Genomic DNA, 20,513 nt, shown 5'->3' with positions numbered 1-20,513 from the left:
GTTGAAGCGTTGCAGAGTTAATACTACATAAAGTGACAATGGTCAGATTTCAAAAATTTGGCTCCGTCACTAAGGGGTTAAGTGTTCCCTTTAGGGCACATTCAGACAAGCGTATAATGTGCTGACCAATGTAATTTAATAGGGCAAGTGTCTGTGTGAAAGACATTGCAGCATGCACTGTTATCTTCCTTGTCTTGGATGAGATTCGCTAAGTCAAGTCTATGAGTGCGCAAAAAGAAAAATTGGATCCAGTATGGAACATCCATGTAGCAACTGTTTTTTTTAATGGATAAATTGCCTTTAGAAACTGCTTTTGATTGTGTATATTTTATACTGTTAATGTATAAAATCAGATGCTACATGGAGATCATATGGACCAAGTCTTCTAGATGAACCACAGATGACCTCAGACTAAAGCGCATCAATTGATGATCCTAGGGAGGCAGTTTTGGCATCATCAGATCTGGCCGGGTCACTTCTATGCATTGAGACCAAACACGGCTTTGCTACCTGGCTCCTACTAGCCATTCTACGTATCTCCCCACCCTGTGGTGCTAGAATGGATGGAGACCCTGGAGACCCAGAGATCTTGAAAATATAACCCGTGTGTAACCAGTATGTGCAATAAGTTCATATTCTCCTTATGAAATCATAGCTGACTCAACAAAGCAGTTAGACCTCATGATATCTATTTTGCAAGCAAGCCTTGCTCAAAGTGTGAAGTCTGCAAGTGACAGCCTTTCGAGATCACACGGATCAATTCTACTAGATGAACCACAGATGACTTCAGACTAAAGAGCATCTCTATACTTAGTCTTAGAAAATTCACAAAACTCTATTTCAGCCCTTTGACTTTATTTCTCACAGCGAAATCTCTTCATCCAACAATATCAGCCATACATCTTGCACCCCAATGCACTTCATATGTCTACATGTACAGATACTGGCTGGATGAATAAAAGATCGATTGATCATTGTACACAACAAGCTCCTCTACCTCTTGTGTCACCGGCATCTTCCCATGCATCTCCCCTCACTTCCATTTTGAATTGGTGAGTAGTTTATTTTTTGCACCCTGTTATAAATTGTAAAGTGCTGTGGAATAAGCTGGTGCTATAGAAATTAATTGTATTATTTTTGCTATTAATATTATATTAATATTTAATATTTATAATAATTGTTTATGACTATTTTTATTAATATTTAATATTAATGATATGTTATTATTAATATTAATTATGACTTATTAATATTTAATATTCATTATTCATATCATTTATCATTGTTGTTATTAATCACTATTTAATATTTATTATTCATATGTATTATTATTATTATTGTTATTATTATTTACAAGGTGGAGACATACCTACTCATGTCCTGAACTCATTTGTTGCTGATAGAATCTGTTTTTTACAGAAGCCCTAATGATTAGAACAATAGATTAAATAGAGTAGAAGAAATCTTCCTTTCACTTTTACTCTTTTATCCCAACAGCGAGGGCTGGAAGTTTCATTTCACATTTAGAAAGTCCGAGTTCTAGACATGACGGATTTATGGGGGAGTGGACATCTTACAAAGAAGAAAAAGTGATGTAAGACTTCAAGCTTTAGTTCTCACATCAGTGATTGGGTTTATAGCTTCAGAGATACCAGTGGAAGAAACATGGATCCAGTCACCTACTGTATCATCATCAGCGCCTGTAAGTATTTGATCAGGGGTCTAATCAGGGGGTGTAGAGGTAGCAGCCCCTCTGCACATAAGACAAAAAAATGCTCGTAGTTTCATCAGTGATTTTGTTCAGATTTTCAGCAGTGTCATCAGAATTTGGTCAAAGGTTCATCAGTTTTTCTCGGATGCGGAAAATAGGTTTCTCTACTTTGTCTTATCTAGAGGTCAATGAAAAACGGCATTGGTTTGCTGTCCGATTTTGTTCATGGACCCATTGACTTATCTTGTTGAGTTTGATCCAACACTCGGATGAGTCTGCAATTTTGCACAAACCACCCGGCCTGCAAAAATGTTTCATAAAATCGGATTTGTAAACAGCCCATAGACTGTACTAGTATGAGTCCTAGCCACGAAAAAAACACAGATAGATCTTGCATGTGAAAAATGGACGTCTTAATGAGCTCTTATTACATATTTTCCTGTTGAAAGGGTGTTATTAGCAGAGTACACTTGTATCTTTTCTTATATATATAAATATATATATATATATTTTTTTATTGAAAGTTTCGCTAAGTAATACGCTAAGTCAACATTTTCAAAGAAGTCAATCCACAGCCAGTGCGCTGACTGGGGAGATAATATTATTAATATAATATACATGTATCATTACCTAAAGATATCCATAGATACACAGAAAACATCCATTAAAAGGGTATTCCTATCTACAAAATCTTATCCCAATATATAGTAAGTGTAATAATAATAATATTTGCAAATGTAGTATAGTACTTCTGATAAGCTCTGCCGCTTACCCCATGTGCAGGACATTGCAGTAGCTTAGGTATCTGGAGCGCCCCGTCAGGGCAGTGGGGTACTCGGTATCGGGTCCGGTGTTCAAAGGGGGATGTCACGGTGGCTGACCCGGTCCGTGGCCCTGGGACGTCCGTATAGAAGGGAAAGGTCTTTAAAGGGATAAAGTTTATGTTTGTGATGCCACCTGTGGTATTCGGTCAGGGTGACCGACGCTGCTGTAAGGGGTCCGCTGGGGTGATGTTATGGCAGCTAGATGGTATACCTTCCCACAGGTGAAGTATATCCCCAGGGCTTCCCGGTGTATAGATGGTGAATGGTGAGTGGCGCAGAGAAGAACGAGGACACAAGGTTGCAGTCTCTTTACCTTTACTGAAGACTTCAGCATCCACAGTCCAGAGCACCAGACCACAGGGCAGGCTGGGTCCGGCCGGTTTGGAGGCAAGTCCAGAGTCCCCTTGTCCAGGTGGAGAATAAAAGCCTTTCCTCTAGCGCCGTGGTGTTGTAGTCCCTTACTGCTAAGCTTCTCATAAGGTCCTCACAGATGTTATCTCTCTCCCCCGGATTGGATAGGACATACCCGTATGACTGGTGACTTGAGGCGGTTTATAGGGACTCTAGCACGCCCCAGCCTCTAAGGTTGTCACTGTGCCTCCTGGGTGTAGGTGCGGACAGGTAATGCGCAATTAGCTGTCCTGCCGGTCTCTGATGTAAGTCATAGAGGTCCTTACAACCTCGGTGTTCCGGCTACCGGTCTCTGCGCCTCAGAAGGAGGCAGCCTGCTCGGGGCTGGTCCCCTTCTGATATCCTCTCCTGTGCTTCCTCTCCTGCACGCTCGCTGCAAACAATTCGACCTTCAAAATGTCTCTTTCTGGGAGCTGCAGCTCTGTGGGCATGCACAGCTACGTGAACCCTCTGTCCTCCTCAGACGGATGTCTGGAACTCTCTAACTTTCCCTACAGACTACCAGTTATATATATATGGGGAGTCACCTAGTAAATAGGATCAGAAGCTCCCCCTGGTGGCCTGGAGAGTGATGTGTTGCATGTTTGTGGTATCTGGAAGCAGTTATCCTTCCTTGCCTCCAAACGTAGCATTACTCTCCCCATGAGGAAAGCAATACCACTGCAACGACCGGGACCCTGGGGCGCCCCATATCTATGTTTACAACCACTCATATACTGACAATTAGTGGTTGCTGGTCATAACCATGGATATGTAATCCACTACAATGGCCTGCACGTGGGGTAATCAGAAGAACTATACTACATTTCTAATTGGAGGTATTTGCTAATATTGTTATTATTACACCTACTTCATATTGGGATAAGATCTTGGAGATGGGATCAAAGGAAACGAAAGAATAAACTAAAATAAAACAACATAAGAAAGCCATCATCAAAGAAAAGGATGCAAGGGGAAAGTTTCTAATCTACTCCCTTTAATGCTCAACTATTAGGCTATGTGCACACGTTGCAGATTTAGATGTGGATCTGCAGCGTTTTTGGCCACACAGATTCACATCAAATCTGCAGTGTAGTGCACAGGCAATGTTAATCTATGGGAAATGGAGATTTGTTGTGCACATGCTGCGGAAAAATCAGTGCAGAAAAGCAGCATTTTTTTTCAGCAGCTTGTCAATTCTTTTTGCGGATCTGCAGTGTTTCTCCACCCATTGACTTCCATTGAGTCCGGCACATCCGCAGCAAAACCGCAGATGTAAAAAAGATCTGCGGATTTGCTGCAGATGTGCCTGCAAGAAATGCTGCAGACTGGGAGGAGGGAAGTGTGTGGGCAGAGCTATGTGCGGGTATATGTGTGTGCTGGTGTCTGCGTGAATCTGTGTCTGTGTGTGTGTCTGTGTGTGTGCGTGGGTCTACGGGTGTCTGTGGGGCTGTGTGTGTATGTGTGCGGGGCTGTATGTGTGTGTGTGGGGGGCTGTGTGTGTGTGCGGGGGTCTGCGTGCATTTGTGTGTGCCAGTGTCTGCGTGTATGCCAGTGTCTGCGTGTATGTGTGTTTGCCGATGTCTGCGTGTATGTGTGTTTGCCGGTGTCTGCGTGAATCTGTCTGTGTGTGTGTGTCTGTGTGTGTGCGTGGGTCTACGGGTGTCTGTGGGGCTGCGTGTGTATGTGTGCGGGGCTATATGTGTGTGTGTGTGGCTGTGTGTGTGTCTGTGTGTGTGCGGGGGTCTGCGTGTATTTGTGTGTGCCAGTGTCTGCGTGTATGCCGGTGTCTACGTGTATGTGTGTGTGCCGGTGTCTGCGTGTATGTGTGTGTGCCGGTGTCCGCGTGAATCTGTGTCTGTGTGTGTGTGTCTGTGTGTGTGCGTGGGTCTACGCGTGTCTGTGGGGCTGCGTGTGTATGTGTGTGGGGCTGTATGTGTGTGTGGGGGGCTGTGTGTGTGTCTGTGTGTGCGGGGGTCTGCATGTATTTGTGTGTGCCGGTGTCTGCGTGTATGTGTGTGTGCCGGTGTCTGCGTGTATGTGTGTATGCCGGTGTCTGCGTGAATCTGTGTCTGTGTGCGGATGTGTGCGGAGCTGTGTGTGTGTGTCTGGGTGTAGGCAGGCATTGTCCGGTGGGACTACTGCTCCCATCCAGCTATGACTGCTACAGTGACACCATTAGCCAATGATGGGAAAGTAGTCCCATCATCCGGCTAATGTGTTGAATGTTAAAGAAAACAAACAAAAAAACACATACAGTACACATATAGTACGAATTTACCATATACACCTAATCCCCGAAGCCATCGATCATCTGCAAATAAAATTAAAATAATAAACAAACAATATACTTCCTGTGTCCAACGTAATCCAATTAATAACAATTGTCCCACGACGATCTCCCGTGGAGAGCTGTCACATCAGCAGATGCGACCACTCTCCAGGGGCTCCGGTGATACAATGATGGAAATAATCCTCCGCACCGTATCACTCCACCGCCGACAGGTCACCTGAGTTCACCTGCCACTTGCGGCACTACAGCGTGAGAATTTTCTCACGGCGGTAGTGCCGTAAAGTGAACTCCGATGATACACTGCGGGAGGGTTATCTCCAGTCAGTGTGTCATCAGATGCCCTATAGAGCGGTTACATCTGCTGATGTGACCACTCTACAGGGGAGATCGTCGTGGGACACTAGTTATTAAAGAGGGACTACGTCAGAACAGGGAGTATTTGTGTTTAACAATAAAAGTTAAATAAATGGCTACAAGAGCCACAGCCAGCTGACCGACCCCAGCAGGCGCACAGAACTCCGTCTTGACTTGGACGAGTAGTAATGAGAAATGAAAAGAAAAGTAATGTTCCAGCTCCTTAAAATCAATGATTCTTTATTATTCCATTAAAATTTCTTCATCTGTATAAATCCTTGCACAAGTGAATAGCGTACATGTAGAAAAAGAAGAATAAATGTGACGCGTTTCGATCTAATAAGATCTTAGTCCTTGCATAGCTCTACGTTCATCGAGATTACTTTATTTTCTAACCTCAATTGACCTCTCAAGAGAGCCGCAGCAATCACCTGATTCTTCTGACAGGTCCTAGACTAAGATCTTATTAGATCGAAACGCGTCTCATTTATTCTTCTTTTTCTACATGTACGCTATTCACTTGTGCAAGAATTTATACAGATGAAGAAATTTTAATGGAATAATAAAGAATCATTGATTTTAAGAAGCTGGAACATTACCTTTCTTTTCATTTCTCAGTATTTGTGTTTTTTTTTTGTTTTGTTTTTTGCAGGTGATCAATGACTTCGATTGGATTAGGCGTGGAATAAAAATTATGAAAAAATGTGTAGTGTTTTATTTCATTAAAATACTTTTTTCTGGCTGTGTCTTTTTTTTAACCCATTAATAACTATAGGATTAATAATGGATATGTGTCTTATTGACGCCTCTCCATTAGTAACCAGGCTTAATGTCACCTTACAATCAACGGTGACATTACCCCTTATTACCCCATATTCCACCGCTGCAGGGCAGTGGGAAGAGAGAGGCTAAGTGCCAGAATTGGCGCATCGTACAGATGTGCCATTTCTGGTGCGGCTGGGGGCTGGTATTTTTAGCCGGGGGGGCAATAACCATGGCCCCCTCTAGGCTATGAATATCTGCCCGCAGCTGTCTGCGTAGCCTTTCTGGCTATAAATTATAGGGGGACCCCACGTCATCTTTTTTTGGGGTCCCCCTATTTTAATAGCCAGTAAAGGCTAAATATACAGCTACGGGCTGATATTCATAGCCTGGGAAGATCCATGGGTATTAACCCCTTCCCAGGCTAGAAATATTGGCCCCCGGCAGTCGGCTTTCCCTCTCTGGCGCAGAAAATTGAGCAGGATCCCACGCCATTTTTTTTTAAATTAAAGATATTGCATTCAGATTTTGTGTGTGTGTGTCTATTTATGTACCATTTTTTTCTATCTATATATCTGTCTGTCTATCTATCTGTCTGTCTTTCTGTCTGTGTGTAAATATTATTCTTCCATGGAGTATGTAAAATAAGAGGTTGGACAAAGAAATTACATCACAATTCTTTTTTTTTTTTTTAAATCTTTATTTAGGTTACAAAAATGCATACAAATCCGTATGAAAAAACGCATCAATCCACATCAAAAACGCGTGGATTTTTACCTATGTTTTCTGCCAAGAGGTGCAGATTCTGTGCAGAAAATTCTGCAGGCAAATCTGTCACGTGTGCACATACCCTTAATGCTGAGTTGACCTAGCCGGTTTTTAAGATCTTCGAAGAAATTCCCAGTAGTTGTAGCAAAAGTTTTATTAGGGTATGTGAACACGACACCTTTTAGACACTAGCATTCAGATACCGTAGAGTGCAAAAGCCAATACAGTGTGTTAGAGGCTGGGACTTCCCTGCCATGTGGAATGTATCGCAGGCAGTTTGTTGCTCTGGTCAGCCACTGGGTCTGCTGCTTAGCACAGACATTAGTACCAGCATCTTGCTCAGGCTCCTGTTATACATATGGTTACTGCTGGCTCTCCAGCTAAAGTCTATGGTAACCAGTGTTATACAGAGGCAGCCCCACTCTCTGCAGTCTAAGTCCAGAAATCATCTTACTGAGCATGTCCGTGATGTGGCACCTTGTCATTGGTGCTCAGATGCTTTCTGCTCTGGTGATGTAGCAGCTCTGGATTGGCCCATGGGTGACACCCCGTCCTACTGGCGTGAGTGTTTGGGGCGGAGCATGGCGCCTAAAGGGCTTTCATTGAAGCACATGGATGTGCTAGCATCACTTGTGTTTGGTGTGTGTGTGGGTGAATACGCTACCGCTCTGTCTGTGCATTTTGTGTGGCTAGCACAGTATCCGCTACCAGTGGGACATCAGTGATCTGTGTCAGCATGTGTTCAGGGCTGGCCCTGTCCCATTAGAATTCCAGCATCTCCAGAGAGGAGATTGGCTGTGTGAGTTCAGGGCTGCCATAAAGTTATTAGATTTCCGGCTCCTCCGGAGAGGAGGTTTGCTGCGTGTTCTCCTGACTGTGAGTTTTTGCTATCTGTTCCTTTCCGTGTGTATGCTATACTTCCCTGTAGGGTTAACAGGGTATTGCACCACAGAGCAAGTTCAACCCATGTGTTCTTTTGCAGTGTTTCTAACGGGTATTGCACACTTCCTATTGACCCTGTAGCCCTCAGCGGTTAGCTGAGCTGGTACTTACCTTCCCTGGACCCCTCGGTGGTTAGCTGAGCTGGTACTTACTGTCCCTATACTTGTTGGTGGTTAGCTGAGCTGGTACTAACCTTCCCTGTACCCCTCAGTGGTTAGCTGAGCTGGTACTTACCTCCCTGTACCCCTCAGTGGTTAGCAGATCTGGTACTTACCTTCCCTGTACCTATCGATCGGTGGCGATGGAGCGCCCCGTCAGGGCAATGGGGTACTCGATACGGGGTCCGGTGTTCACAGGGGGATGTCATGGTGGCTGACCCGGTCCGTGGCCCTGGGACGTCTGTATAAAAGGGAAAGGTCTTTAAAGGGATAGAGTTTATGTTCGTGACGCCAACTGTGGTATTCGGTCAGGGTGACCGACGCTGCTTTAAGGGGTCCGCTGGGGTGATGTTATGGCAGCTAGATGGTATACCTTCCCACAGGTGAAGTATATCTGGAGCGGCCCCCAAACGCAGGGTAGCGGGGTACTCGGTACCGGGTCTCTCGGTTCTGGGAATGTCACAGTGGCCCGGCCCGGTCCGTGGCCCTGCTAAGGGGCGCCCAATAAAAGGAGTAGGTGGTGGTGTAGGTTGCAGTAAATGACAAGGACACAGGGTTGCAGTCTCTTTACCTCTTTACTGAAGGCTTCGGCATCTGCAATCCAGAGCACTGCTAACAGGGCTGGCTGAGACCGGCCGGTCCGAAGGCACATCCAGAGTTCTCTTTGCAGGTGGAAATCAGTAGCCTACCTACTAGCGCCTGGGTGTTGTAGTACTTCCCTGCTGAGCACCACGGGATAGTCCTCACAACTGTCGTGTATGTTTCTGTTCTTTCTCTCCGTCCCCCAGATGATATGGCTAGTACGCACCCGTATGACGGGGTAGGCCTGGAGTTATTTTATAGGGACCCTAGAGACGCCCCTCTCCCACAATTGCCTCCGTTGTCTTCATTAGGTGTAAAAGGTGAGACAGCCAACCTAAAGTTAACTGAACTGCCGTAGTTCAAAGTAATGCGTAGAGTCTATTACTTCCTCGGCGTTCCGGCCGCCGGCTACGCGCCTCAGAAGGATGTTGCCGATCTCGGGGCACGACTCCTTCTGGTCCTATCGCCTTTGTGCTGTGATCTCGTTTCTCACTTCTCCACAATATACCTCGCTTCGTGTCCTTTCTTAAGATGCCGCCGCAATGAGGTGCAGGCACGGCTCCGTAACGATCTGTCCTTTTGCTAGGCCACTGTCAGGATCCCACCCCTGACAGGGACCCCCCTGAATCTTCCCAAGTAACGCTCTCCTCTCACTAGATGTTACCTGGGCAAAACCCAGTCAGCTTCTGTCTAACTTCCTATCCAACCCCCATTTTTACCAGAGTGTGAGGAGTGGCCTAATATATAGAACCCTTTGCTCCCCCTGGTGGCCAGAGTGTGAAGTGTAATGTGTCACTGTGATACCTGGTCAGGTGAACTCTTTTAGTGCAATCAGACGTACCATCACTCCCCTTAGCGGCAGAGCGACGTTACTGCAACGACCAGGACTCTGGGGTGCTGCATATCCCCAGAGCTTCCTAGTGTGTAGATGGTGGTATGGTGAGAGGCGCAGAGAGGAACGAGGACACAAGGTTGCAGTCTCTTTATCTTTACTGAAGACTTCAGCATCCGCAGTCCAGAGCACCAGACCACAGGGCAGGCAGGGTCCGACCAGTTTGGAGGCAAGTCCAGAGTCCCCTTGTCCAGGTGGAGAATAAAAGCCTTCCTTTGCGCTGTAGTGGTGTAGTCCCTTACTGCCTAAGGCTTCACATAAGGTCCTCACAGATGTTATCTCTCTCTCTGTCCCCCGGATAGGATAGAACAAAACCCGTATGACTGGTGACTTGAGCCTGTTTATAGGATCTCTTAGATGACCCGGCTCTATGGGTGTCACCGTGCCTCCTGGGTGTAGGTGTGGACAGGTAACGTGCAATTAGGTGTCCTGCCGGTCTTTGATGTAAGGTGTAGAGGTCCTCACAACCTTGGTGTTCTGGCTACCGGCATTTCTGCGCCTCAGAAGGAGGCAGCCTGCTCGGGGCTGGTCCCCTTCTGGTATCCTCTCCTGTGCTTCCTCTCCTGCACTCTCACTGCAAACAATTCAGCCTTCAATGTCTCTTTCTGGCAGCTGCTGCTCTGTGGGCATGCACAGCCCCGTGAACCTTCTATCCTCCTCAGACGGCTGTCTGGAACTAACTGAGCTGAGCTCAGCCAGCAAGTATCTTCTGTCTGGAACAGACTAACTTTCCCTACAGACCACCATATATATGTGGGGAGTGACCTAGTGAATAGGAGCAAAAGCTTCCCCTGGTGGCCTGGAGTGTGAAGTGTTGCATGTTTGTGGTACCTGGATGCAGTTATCCTTCCTTGCCTCCAAGCGTAGCATCACTCTCCCGGAGAGGAAAGCAATACCACTGGGACGACCAGGACCCTGGGGAGCCACAGTTAGCTGGGCTGGTACTTACTGTACCTATACCTGTCGGTGGTTAGCTGAGCTGGTACTAACCTTCCCTGTACCCCTCAGTGGTTAGCTGAGCTGATACTTACCTTCCCTGTAGCCCTCGGTGGTTAGCTGAGCTGCTACTTACTGTCCCTGTACCTATCGATCGGTGGTTAGCTGAGCTTGTACATACTGTCCCTGTACCTCTCGGTAGTTAGCTGAGTAGGTACTCCTCTCCCTGTGAATCTCTGAGTAGTATCTGGGTTTGGTTTTCTGCGTTCCATTCATGCTGCGTGGAGTTAACTCAGTGTGTTTAAGGAGGAACGTTCGCTAGTTTTTTAGCCGTCTTTGTTCATACTAGCAGCAGTTTACTGCACGGTGGACCCCAAGTTGCGATTGCACCTTATTTTGTTATTTATTTTTATTTGGTGCAATCTGCCAACCCTAACACAGTGAGTGATATAATGTACAAAGAAATGGTGTTGTATTAATAAACTACATGGAATACATTGATGTCAGGAAATATTGATATATGAATAATAATCACAAATATATCCCAAAAGCCTACACCTAGAACCCAGAAAATGATTGCATTTATACATGTTTTGTTATGCATATGTTTATTTTTTTTGTGTGCATTGGAACAGGACAAAAAATCAAAATGGACATAGTTTCACACAAAACTCCTAAAATGAGCCAGACAAAATTGTTGGCACCCTCAACTTAATATTTGGTTACACCCTTTAGATTTAATAATTGCAATCAATTGTTTCCTATAACCATCAACAAGCTTCTTACACCTCTCGGTTGGAATTTTGGAGCACTCTTCTTTTGCAAATTGCTCTAGGTCTCTCATATTTAAAGGCGCCTTCTCCCAAGAGGTGTTCAATGGGATTTAGAGCCAAACTCATTGCTGGCCACTTCACAATTCTTCAGTGCTTTGTTTCCATCCATTTCTGCGTGCTTCTTGAAGTATGTTTGGAATCATTGTCCTACTGGGAGACCCATGACCTAAGATGCAAACCCAGCTTTCTGACACTGGGCACTACATTGGTAATCTTCAGATTTCATGATGTCTTGCACACAGTCAAGACACCAAGTGCCACAAGCAGCAAAACAACCCCAAAACATCTTTTAATCTCCACCATATTTGACTGGGGGTACTATGCTCTTTTATTTGAAGGCCTCATTCCATTTTCAGCAATCAAGATGGTGTGCTTTCCTAAAAAGCTCTATCTTGGTCTCATCTGCACACAAGACACTTTAGCAGATGGGTTTTGGCTTATATACATTTTGGCAAACTACAGTTTAGCTTTCTTTATTTCTCTGTGTCAGCAGTGTGGTCCTCTTGGGTCTCTTGCCATAGCGTTTCATTTCAATGTCAACAGATAGATCGCACAAACACTCATGCACCCTGAGCCTGTAGGACAGCTTGAATTTCTTTGGACCTTGACTGGGGCAGCTTATCCACCACCTGGGCTATCCTGCGTTGCAACCTTTTATCAACTTTTCTCACCTATCCACATCCAGGGAGATTAGATACACTGCCATACATAGGTGGTAAACTTCTTGATTAAGTTGCACACCATGGAGAAAAAATCATCAAGATCTCTGGAGTTGGACTTGTAACCTTGAGATTGTTGATATTATTCAACAATTTTGGTACTCAAGTTTTTCCTTGCCATGGATGAGTTAGAACGAGCATCACATTCTTGAAACAAAGTTGTTTACCCACATTTTTAGAAAGGTGCCAACATATTTGTCTGGCCCATTTTGGGGGTTTTGCATGAAATAATGTCCAATTTGCCTTTTTTCCCTCAGTTTTATTGTGTTGTTCCAATACACACAAAGGACATAAACATGTGTATAACAAAACATGTCTAATTGCAATAATTTTCAGGGAGTAATACTGAACATTTTCAAGGGTGCCAACATTTTCGACCATGACTGTATATGTATACATATATAAAAAAAAAATCAAAGCAGCACACCATAATGGAATAAATTCATGTGCAATTTAATTGCCCATCTGGCGACATTTCGGTCCCAAAAATGTGGGCCTTTTTCAAGCCCATCTTTTTATATACATATACAGTTGTGCTCAAAAGTTTTTCATTCCTCAGATGAATTTTTGATTTTTAGGCCTTTTTTTCAGAGAATATGAATGATAATGCCAAAGCTTTTCCTCCACTCATGGATAGTGTACAACAGAAAAAGATACCAGTCATAAATTCCCATATACATATACCAAATGGCGACTCATATGCAGTATCAATACAGGAGAAAAAAAAAGAGTCCAAAAATATTGCCAACTAATTATAAAAAGTTACATTATTTATTCAAACAATCACATTAGATTTTACACATAAATAATTCAAAATGTAACAACAACTAGAAGTATATGGTTTTTATCATAGTTGTGACTACATCCATAAATGCAAAAGATGACCCAAGAATACAGAACGAGACAGATAATACCCACAGCAGGTTCATAAAATTATGCTATCAGGCATAATATCCATGATAAGTGCATGTGCTTAATAATATAGCAATCCTTGCAACCAGTGCATCAATATAAACGATCATTCCCTTTCCTCCCTATATTTCTCTGTGCGCATAAGTCCAAAATAAATAAATATAAGTTAATCAGAGTATTTACCCATATATGTGAAGTGTGCAAGTCCCGTCCAGACCCCGGTCACCTTACCCCAAGATTTATGCTTTGCAACTTTTTAAAAAGTTGTAAAAATGTTGCAAACTCACTCCTGTAGGGTGTGGCATAAAAGAAAACACATTTTAACAGAAACATTATATGTAAAGATGCAGGAAGTATATAGAACACAGTGAAACAATGTAACACATTTGGTACAAAAAAATGGTAAGCCAAGCCTCAAGCAAAACTAACTTTAAGAATTATTCTCACTATATATACACCATATATACACTGCTCAAAAAATAAAGGGAACACTAAAATCCCACATCCTAGATATCACTGAATGAAATACTCCAGTTGTAAATCTTTATTCATTACATAGTGTGTGATGCAGCGATGTCCTTGCGTGCAGTGAGAAGGCAGTGACCCATATAAAGTTCAAAAATAAAGTCTTGTTTATTTTATAGCATACTCACAAACCGAAAAAATAAGCAAACAAGTCCTTCGGTGCGCAACCGGGAAAAATAAAGATAGTCCACAATCCATGGCCGTGAACGTAAACACCACCGTGTACGCTGGGGTGTCCGGCTTTTTAGACTCTGCCTGGCCCATGTTGCTCTACACGGAAAGAGCTCCTCATGAGCCTCCTGCTAGGGCCATGGGCCACTATAAGATCTGGGCTGGAGGAAACGGACCGGCCCCACTACCTTCCTGCAGTCCGTTTAAAAAATAAAAGCCCATACCGGGTTTTCCTGAATAATTTCTGGGTCAAATAACTTGACCCAGTTCACACTCACTTTTATTCTTCCCTGTGTCTCACAGGCAACCTGCTGTGAGCACAGTGCACTCCAACGGATCTAATATGCTTCTAAGCACATCCTGGGGGATACATAGCCACCCTCGCATATGACACCGGTCACTGCCTCACAAGTGGAATGTGTTGAGAACAATAAAACCTAAAAATGATCAACGTAAATCACAACTAATATCCCACAGAGGTCTAGAGTTGGAGTGATACTCAAAATGAAAAATGAAGTTACAGGCTGATCCAACTTCAGTGGAAATGCCTCAAGACAATGAAATGATGTTCAGTAGGTTGTGTGGCCTCCACGTGCCTATATGATCTCCCTACAATGCCTGGCCATGCTCCTGATGAGGCGGCGGATGGTCTCCTGAGGGATCTCCTCCCAGACCTGGACTAAAGCATCTGCCAACTCCTTGACAGTCTGTGGTGCAACGTGACGTTGGTAGATGGAGAGAGACATGATGTCCCAGATGTGTTCAATCGGATTCAGATCTGGGGAACTAGTGGGCCAGTCCATAGCTTCAATGCCTTCATCTTGCAGGAACTGCTGACACACTCCAGCCACATGAGGTCTGGCATTGTCCTGCATTAGGAGGAACCCAGTGCCAACCGCACCAGCATATGGTCTCACAAGGGGTCTGATGATCTTATCTCGGTACCTAATGGCAGTCAGGCTACCTCTGGCGAGCACATGGAGGGCTGTGTGGCCCTCCAAAGAAATACCTCCGCAGACCATTATTGACCCGCTGCCAAACCGGTCATGCTGAAAGATGTTGCAGGCAGCATATCGCTCTCCAGGAGACTGTACAGTTGGTGGGTGCTTTAGTCCAGGTCTGGGAGGAGTTCCCTCAGGAGACCATCCGCCGCCTCATCAGGATTATGCCCAGGCGTTATAGAGAGATCATACAGGCACGTGGAGGCCCACATACTACTGAGCATCATTTCCTTGTCTTGAGGCATTTCCACTGAAGTTGGATCAGCCTGTAACTTAATTTCCACTTTGATTTTGAGCATCATTCCAACTCCAGACCTCCGTGGGATATTAGTTGTGATTTTACATTGATCATTTTTAGGTTTTATTGCTCACAACACATTCCACTTTGTAATGAATATAGATTTACAACTAGAATATTTTATTCAGTGATATCTAGGATGTGGGATTTTAGTGTCTCCTTTATTTTTTTGAGCAGTATATATAAATATATATATATATATATATATATATATATATATATATATATATATATATATATATATATATATATATATATTATTTTTTTTAAGTAAGATTTTAAAAATATTTTTTCAGATGTATATAGACAGACAATTTAATCATAAAAACAGGAACTCATCCAAGGTGGTCATGTAGTTATGTCATTGCTACATAACTCATGAGTGCCAATGCTTCTAGGCATAACCAGTTATTTGCAATTATGCAAATTCTTCTACACCAAAATTTCTGGGAAAAGCCCTTGTTTCATTTTAGGCAGTGTTTTGATACTAGATATCACTTCACTGCATTATGTACACATGCCATGTTTATGCTGACATGTCTATTTTCACAATTAATAAACTTCCTATTCTTTGTTTTCGGTTCCTTTTTAGCTTTCTGAATAGAAAAGTTACTTGTCTATTACATAGCCTAGCCAAGTTTTACATTATTTATAGAGAATTGTGCAAAAGTCCAATGCCTTTTGGGTAGGCAGTGCAATATTAATAAGTAGCCATGGGCATTAGGTTTCTGCCATGGCAATATACACCATAAAATGTTTGAATCGTTGGAGACACAGGCTGTGGTTGGACCGTCGCTGATTTAAGGCATTATTAGTTCATGCTGCGTGGAGTTAACTCAGTGTGTTTAAGGAGGAACGTTCGCTAGTTTTTTAGCCGTCTTTGTTCATACTAGCAGCAGTTTACTGCACGGTGGACCCCAAGTTGCGATTGCACCTTATTTTGTTATTTATTTTTATTTGGTGCAATCTGCCAACCCTAACACAGTGAGTGATATAATGTACAAAGAAATGGTGTTGTATTAATAAACTACATGGAATACATTGATGTCAGGAAATATTGATATATGAATAATAATCACAAATATATCCCAAAAGCCTACACCTAGAACCCAGAAAATGATTGCATTTATACATGTTTTGTTATGCATATGTTTATTTTTTTTGTGTGCATTGGAACAGGACAAAAAATCAAAATGGACATAGTTTCACACAAAACTCCTAAAATGAGCCAGACAAAATTGTTGGCACCCTCAACTTAATATTTGGTTACACCCTTTAGATTTAATAATTGCAATCAATTGTTTCCTATAACCATCAACAAGCTTCTTACACCTCTCGGTTGGAATTTTGGAGCACTCTTCTTTTGCAAATTGCTCTAGGTCTCTCATATTTAAAGGCGCCTTCTCCCAAGAGGTGTTCAATGGGATTTAGAGCCAAACTCATTGCTGGCCACTTCACAATTCTTCAGTGCTTTGTTTCCATCCATTTCTGCGTGCTTCTTGAAGTATGTTTGGAATCATTGTCCTACTGGGAGACCCATGACCTAAGATGCAAACCCAGCTTTCTGACACTGGGCACTACATTGGTAATCTTCAGATTTCATGATGTCTTGCACACAGTCAAGACACCAAGTGCCACAAGCAGCAAAACAACCCCAAAACATCTTTTAATCTCCACCATATTTGACTGGGGGTACTATGCTCTTTTATTTGAAGGCCTCATTCCATTTTCAGCAATCAAGATGGTGTGCTTTCCTAAAAAGCTCTATCTTGGTCTCATCTGCACACAAGACACTTTAGCAGATGGGTTTTGGCTTATATACATTTTGGCAAACTACAGTTTAGCTTTCTTTATTTCTCTGTGTCAGCAGTGTGGTCCTCTTGGGTCTCTTGCCATAGCGTTTCATTTCAATGTCAACAGATAGATCGCACAAACACTCATGCACCCTGAGCCTGTAGGACAGCTTGAATTTCTTTGGACCTTGACTGGGGCAGCTTATCCACCACCTGGGCTATCCTGCGTTGCAACCTTTTATCAACTTTTCTCACCTATCCACATCCAGGGAGATTAGATACACTGCCATACATAGGTGGTAAACTTCTTGATTAAGTTGCACACCATGGAGAAAAAATCATCAAGATCTCTGGAGTTGGACTTGTAACCTTGAGATTGTTGATATTATTCAACAATTTTGGTACTCAAGTTTTTCCTTGCCATGGATGAGTTAGAACGAGCATCACATTCTTGAAACAAAGTTGTTTACCCACATTTTTAGAAAGGTGCCAACATATTTGTCTGGCCCATTTTGGGGGTTTTGCATGAAATAATGTCCAATTTGCCTTTTTTCCCTCAGTTTTATTGTGTTGTTCCAATACACACAAAGGACATAAACATGTGTATAACAAAACATGTCTAATTGCAATAATTTTCAGGGAGTAATACTGAACATTTTCAAGGGTGCCAACATTTTCGACCATGACTGTATATGTATACATATATAAAAAAAAAATCAAAGCAGCACACCATAATGGAATAAATTCATGTGCAATTTAATTGCCCATCTGGCGACATTTCGGTCCCAAAAATGTGGGCCTTTTTCAAGCCCATCTTTTTATATACATATACAGTTGTGCTCAAAAGTTTTTCATTCCTCAGATGAATTTTTGATTTTTAGGCCTTTTTTTCAGAGAATATGAATGATAATGCCAAAGCTTTTCCTCCACTCATGGATAGTGTACAACAGAAAAAGATACCAGTCATAAATTCCCATATACATATACCAAATGGCGACTCATATGCAGTATCAATACAGGAGAAAAAAAAAGAGTCCAAAAATATTGCCAACTAATTATAAAAAGTTACATTATTTATTCAAACAATCACATTAGATTTTACACATAAATAATTCAAAATGTAACAACAACTAGAAGTATATGGTTTTTATCATAGTTGTGACTACATCCATAAATGCAAAAGATGACCCAAGAATACAGAACGAGACAGATAATACCCACAGCAGGTTCATAAAATTATGCTATCAGGCATAATATCCATGATAAGTGCATGTGCTTAATAATATAGCAATCCTTGCAACCAGTGCATCAATATAAACGATCATTCCCTTTCCTCCCTATATTTCTCTGTGCGCATAAGTCCAAAATAAATAAATATAAGTTAATCAGAGTATTTACCCATATATGTGAAGTGTGCAAGTCCCGTCCAGACCCCGGTCACCTTACCCCAAGATTTATGCTTTGCAACTTTTTAAAAAGTTGTAAAAATGTTGCAAACTCACTCCTGTAGGGTGTGGCATAAAAGAAAACACATTTTAACAGAAACATTATATGTAAAGATGCAGGAAGTATATAGAACACAGTGAAACAATGTAACACATTTGGTACAAAAAAATGGTAAGCCAAGCCTCAAGCAAAACTAACTTTAAGAATTATTCTCACTATATATACACCATATATACACTGCTCAAAAAATAAAGGGAACACTAAAATCCCACATCCTAGATATCACTGAATGAAATACTCCAGTTGTAAATCTTTATTCATTACATAGTGTGTGATGCAGCGATGTCCTTGCGTGCAGTGAGAAGGCAGTGACCCATATAAAGTTCAAAAATAAAGTCTTGTTTATTTTATAGCATACTCACAAACCGAAAAAATAAGCAAACAAGTCCTTCGGTGCGCAACCGGGAAAAATAAAGATAGTCCACAATCCATGGCCGTGAACGTAAACACCACCGTGTACGCTGGGGTGTCCGGCTTTTTAGACTCTGCCTGGCCCATGTTGCTCTACACGGAAAGAGCTCCTCATGAGCCTCCTGCTAGGGCCATGGGCCACTATAAGATCTGGGCTGGAGGAAACGGACCGGCCCCACTACCTTCCTGCAGTCCGTTTAAAAAATAAAAGCCCATACCGGGTTTTCCTGAATAATTTCTGGGTCAAATAACTTGACCCAGTTCACACTCACTTTTATTCTTCCCTGTGTCTCACAGGCAACCTGCTGTGAGCACAGTGCACTCCAACGGATCTAATATGCTTCTAAGCACATCCTGGGGGATACATAGCCACCCTCGCATATGACACCGGTCACTGCCTCACAAGTGGAATGTGTTGAGAACAATAAAACCTAAAAATGATCAACGTAAATCACAACTAATATCCCACAGAGGTCTAGAGTTGGAGTGATACTCAAAATGAAAAATGAAGTTACAGGCTGATCCAACTTCAGTGGAAATGCCTCAAGACAATGAAATGATGTTCAGTAGGTTGTGTGGCCTCCACGTGCCTATATGATCTCCCTACAATGCCTGGCCATGCTCCTGATGAGGCGGCGGATGGTCTCCTGAGGGATCTCCTCCCAGACCTGGACTAAAGCATCTGCCAACTCCTTGACAGTCTGTGGTGCAACGTGACGTTGGTAGATGGAGAGAGACATGATGTCCCAGATGTGTTCAATCGGATTCAGATCTGGGGAACTAGTGGGCCAGTCCATAGCTTCAATGCCTTCATCTTGCAGGAACTGCTGACACACTCCAGCCACATGAGGTCTGGCATTGTCCTGCATTAGGAGGAACCCAGTGCCAACCGCACCAGCATATGGTCTCACAAGGGGTCTGATGATCTTATCTCGGTACCTAATGGCAGTCAGGCTACCTCTGGCGAGCACATGGAGGGCTGTGTGGCCCTCCAAAGAAATACCTCCGCAGACCATTATTGACCCGCTGCCAAACCGGTCATGCTGAAAGATGTTGCAGGCAGCATATCGCTCTCCAGGAGACTGTACAGTTGGTGGGTGCTTTAGTCCAGGTCTGGGAGGAGTTCCCTCAGGAGACCATCCGCCGCCTCATCAGGATTATGCCCAGGCGTTATAGAGAGATCATACAGGCACGTGGAGGCCCACATACTACTGAGCATCATTTCCTTGTCTTGAGGCATTTCCACTGAAGTTGGATCAGCCTGTAACTTAATTTCCACTTTGATTTTGAGCATCATTCCAACTCCAGACCTCCGTGGGATATTAGTTGTGATTTTACATTGATCATTTTTAGGTTTTATTGCTCACAACACATTCCACTTTGTAATGAATATAGATTTACAACTAGAATATTTTATTCAGTGATATCTAGGATGTGGGATTTTAGTGTCTCCTTTATTTTTTTGAGCAGTATATATAAATATATATATATATATATATATATATATTATATATATATATATATATATATATATATATATTATTTTTTTTAAGTAAGATTTTAAAAATATTTTTTCAGATGTATATAGACAGACAATTTAATCATAAAAACAGGAACTCATCCAAGGTGGTCATGTAGTTATGTCATTGCTACATAACTCATGAGTGCCAATGCTTCTAGGCATAACCAGTTATTTGCAATTATGCAAATTCTTCTACACCAAAATTTCTGG

At 42.7% G+C, this 20,513-nt stretch overlaps 1 protein-coding gene across 1 annotated transcript in view; it reads left to right on the top strand.

Annotated features, from left to right (window-relative positions):
• The first annotated feature begins 771 nt into the window (after nucleotides 1-771).
• Nucleotides 772-20,513, top strand: part of LOC143770210 (uncharacterized) — a 33,536-nt gene continuing 13,794 nt past the window's right edge. Inside the window, exons 1-2 of the mRNA XM_077259615.1 lie at nucleotides 772-1,052; nucleotides 1,498-1,702. Coding sequence (XP_077115730.1) covers nucleotides 1,666-1,702 — 37 coding nt within the window. The 5' untranslated portion in view covers nucleotides 772-1,052; nucleotides 1,498-1,665. The remainder of the gene's footprint in view (nucleotides 1,053-1,497; nucleotides 1,703-20,513) is intronic.

The sequence above is a fragment of the Ranitomeya variabilis genome, chromosome 4 (assembly GCF_051348905.1).
Source record: "Ranitomeya variabilis isolate aRanVar5 chromosome 4, aRanVar5.hap1, whole genome shotgun sequence".
NCBI lineage: Eukaryota > Metazoa > Chordata > Amphibia > Anura > Dendrobatidae > Ranitomeya > Ranitomeya variabilis.
The sequence above is the reverse complement of the archived record's forward strand: the minus strand, read 5'-3'. Positions and strand labels throughout refer to the sequence as shown.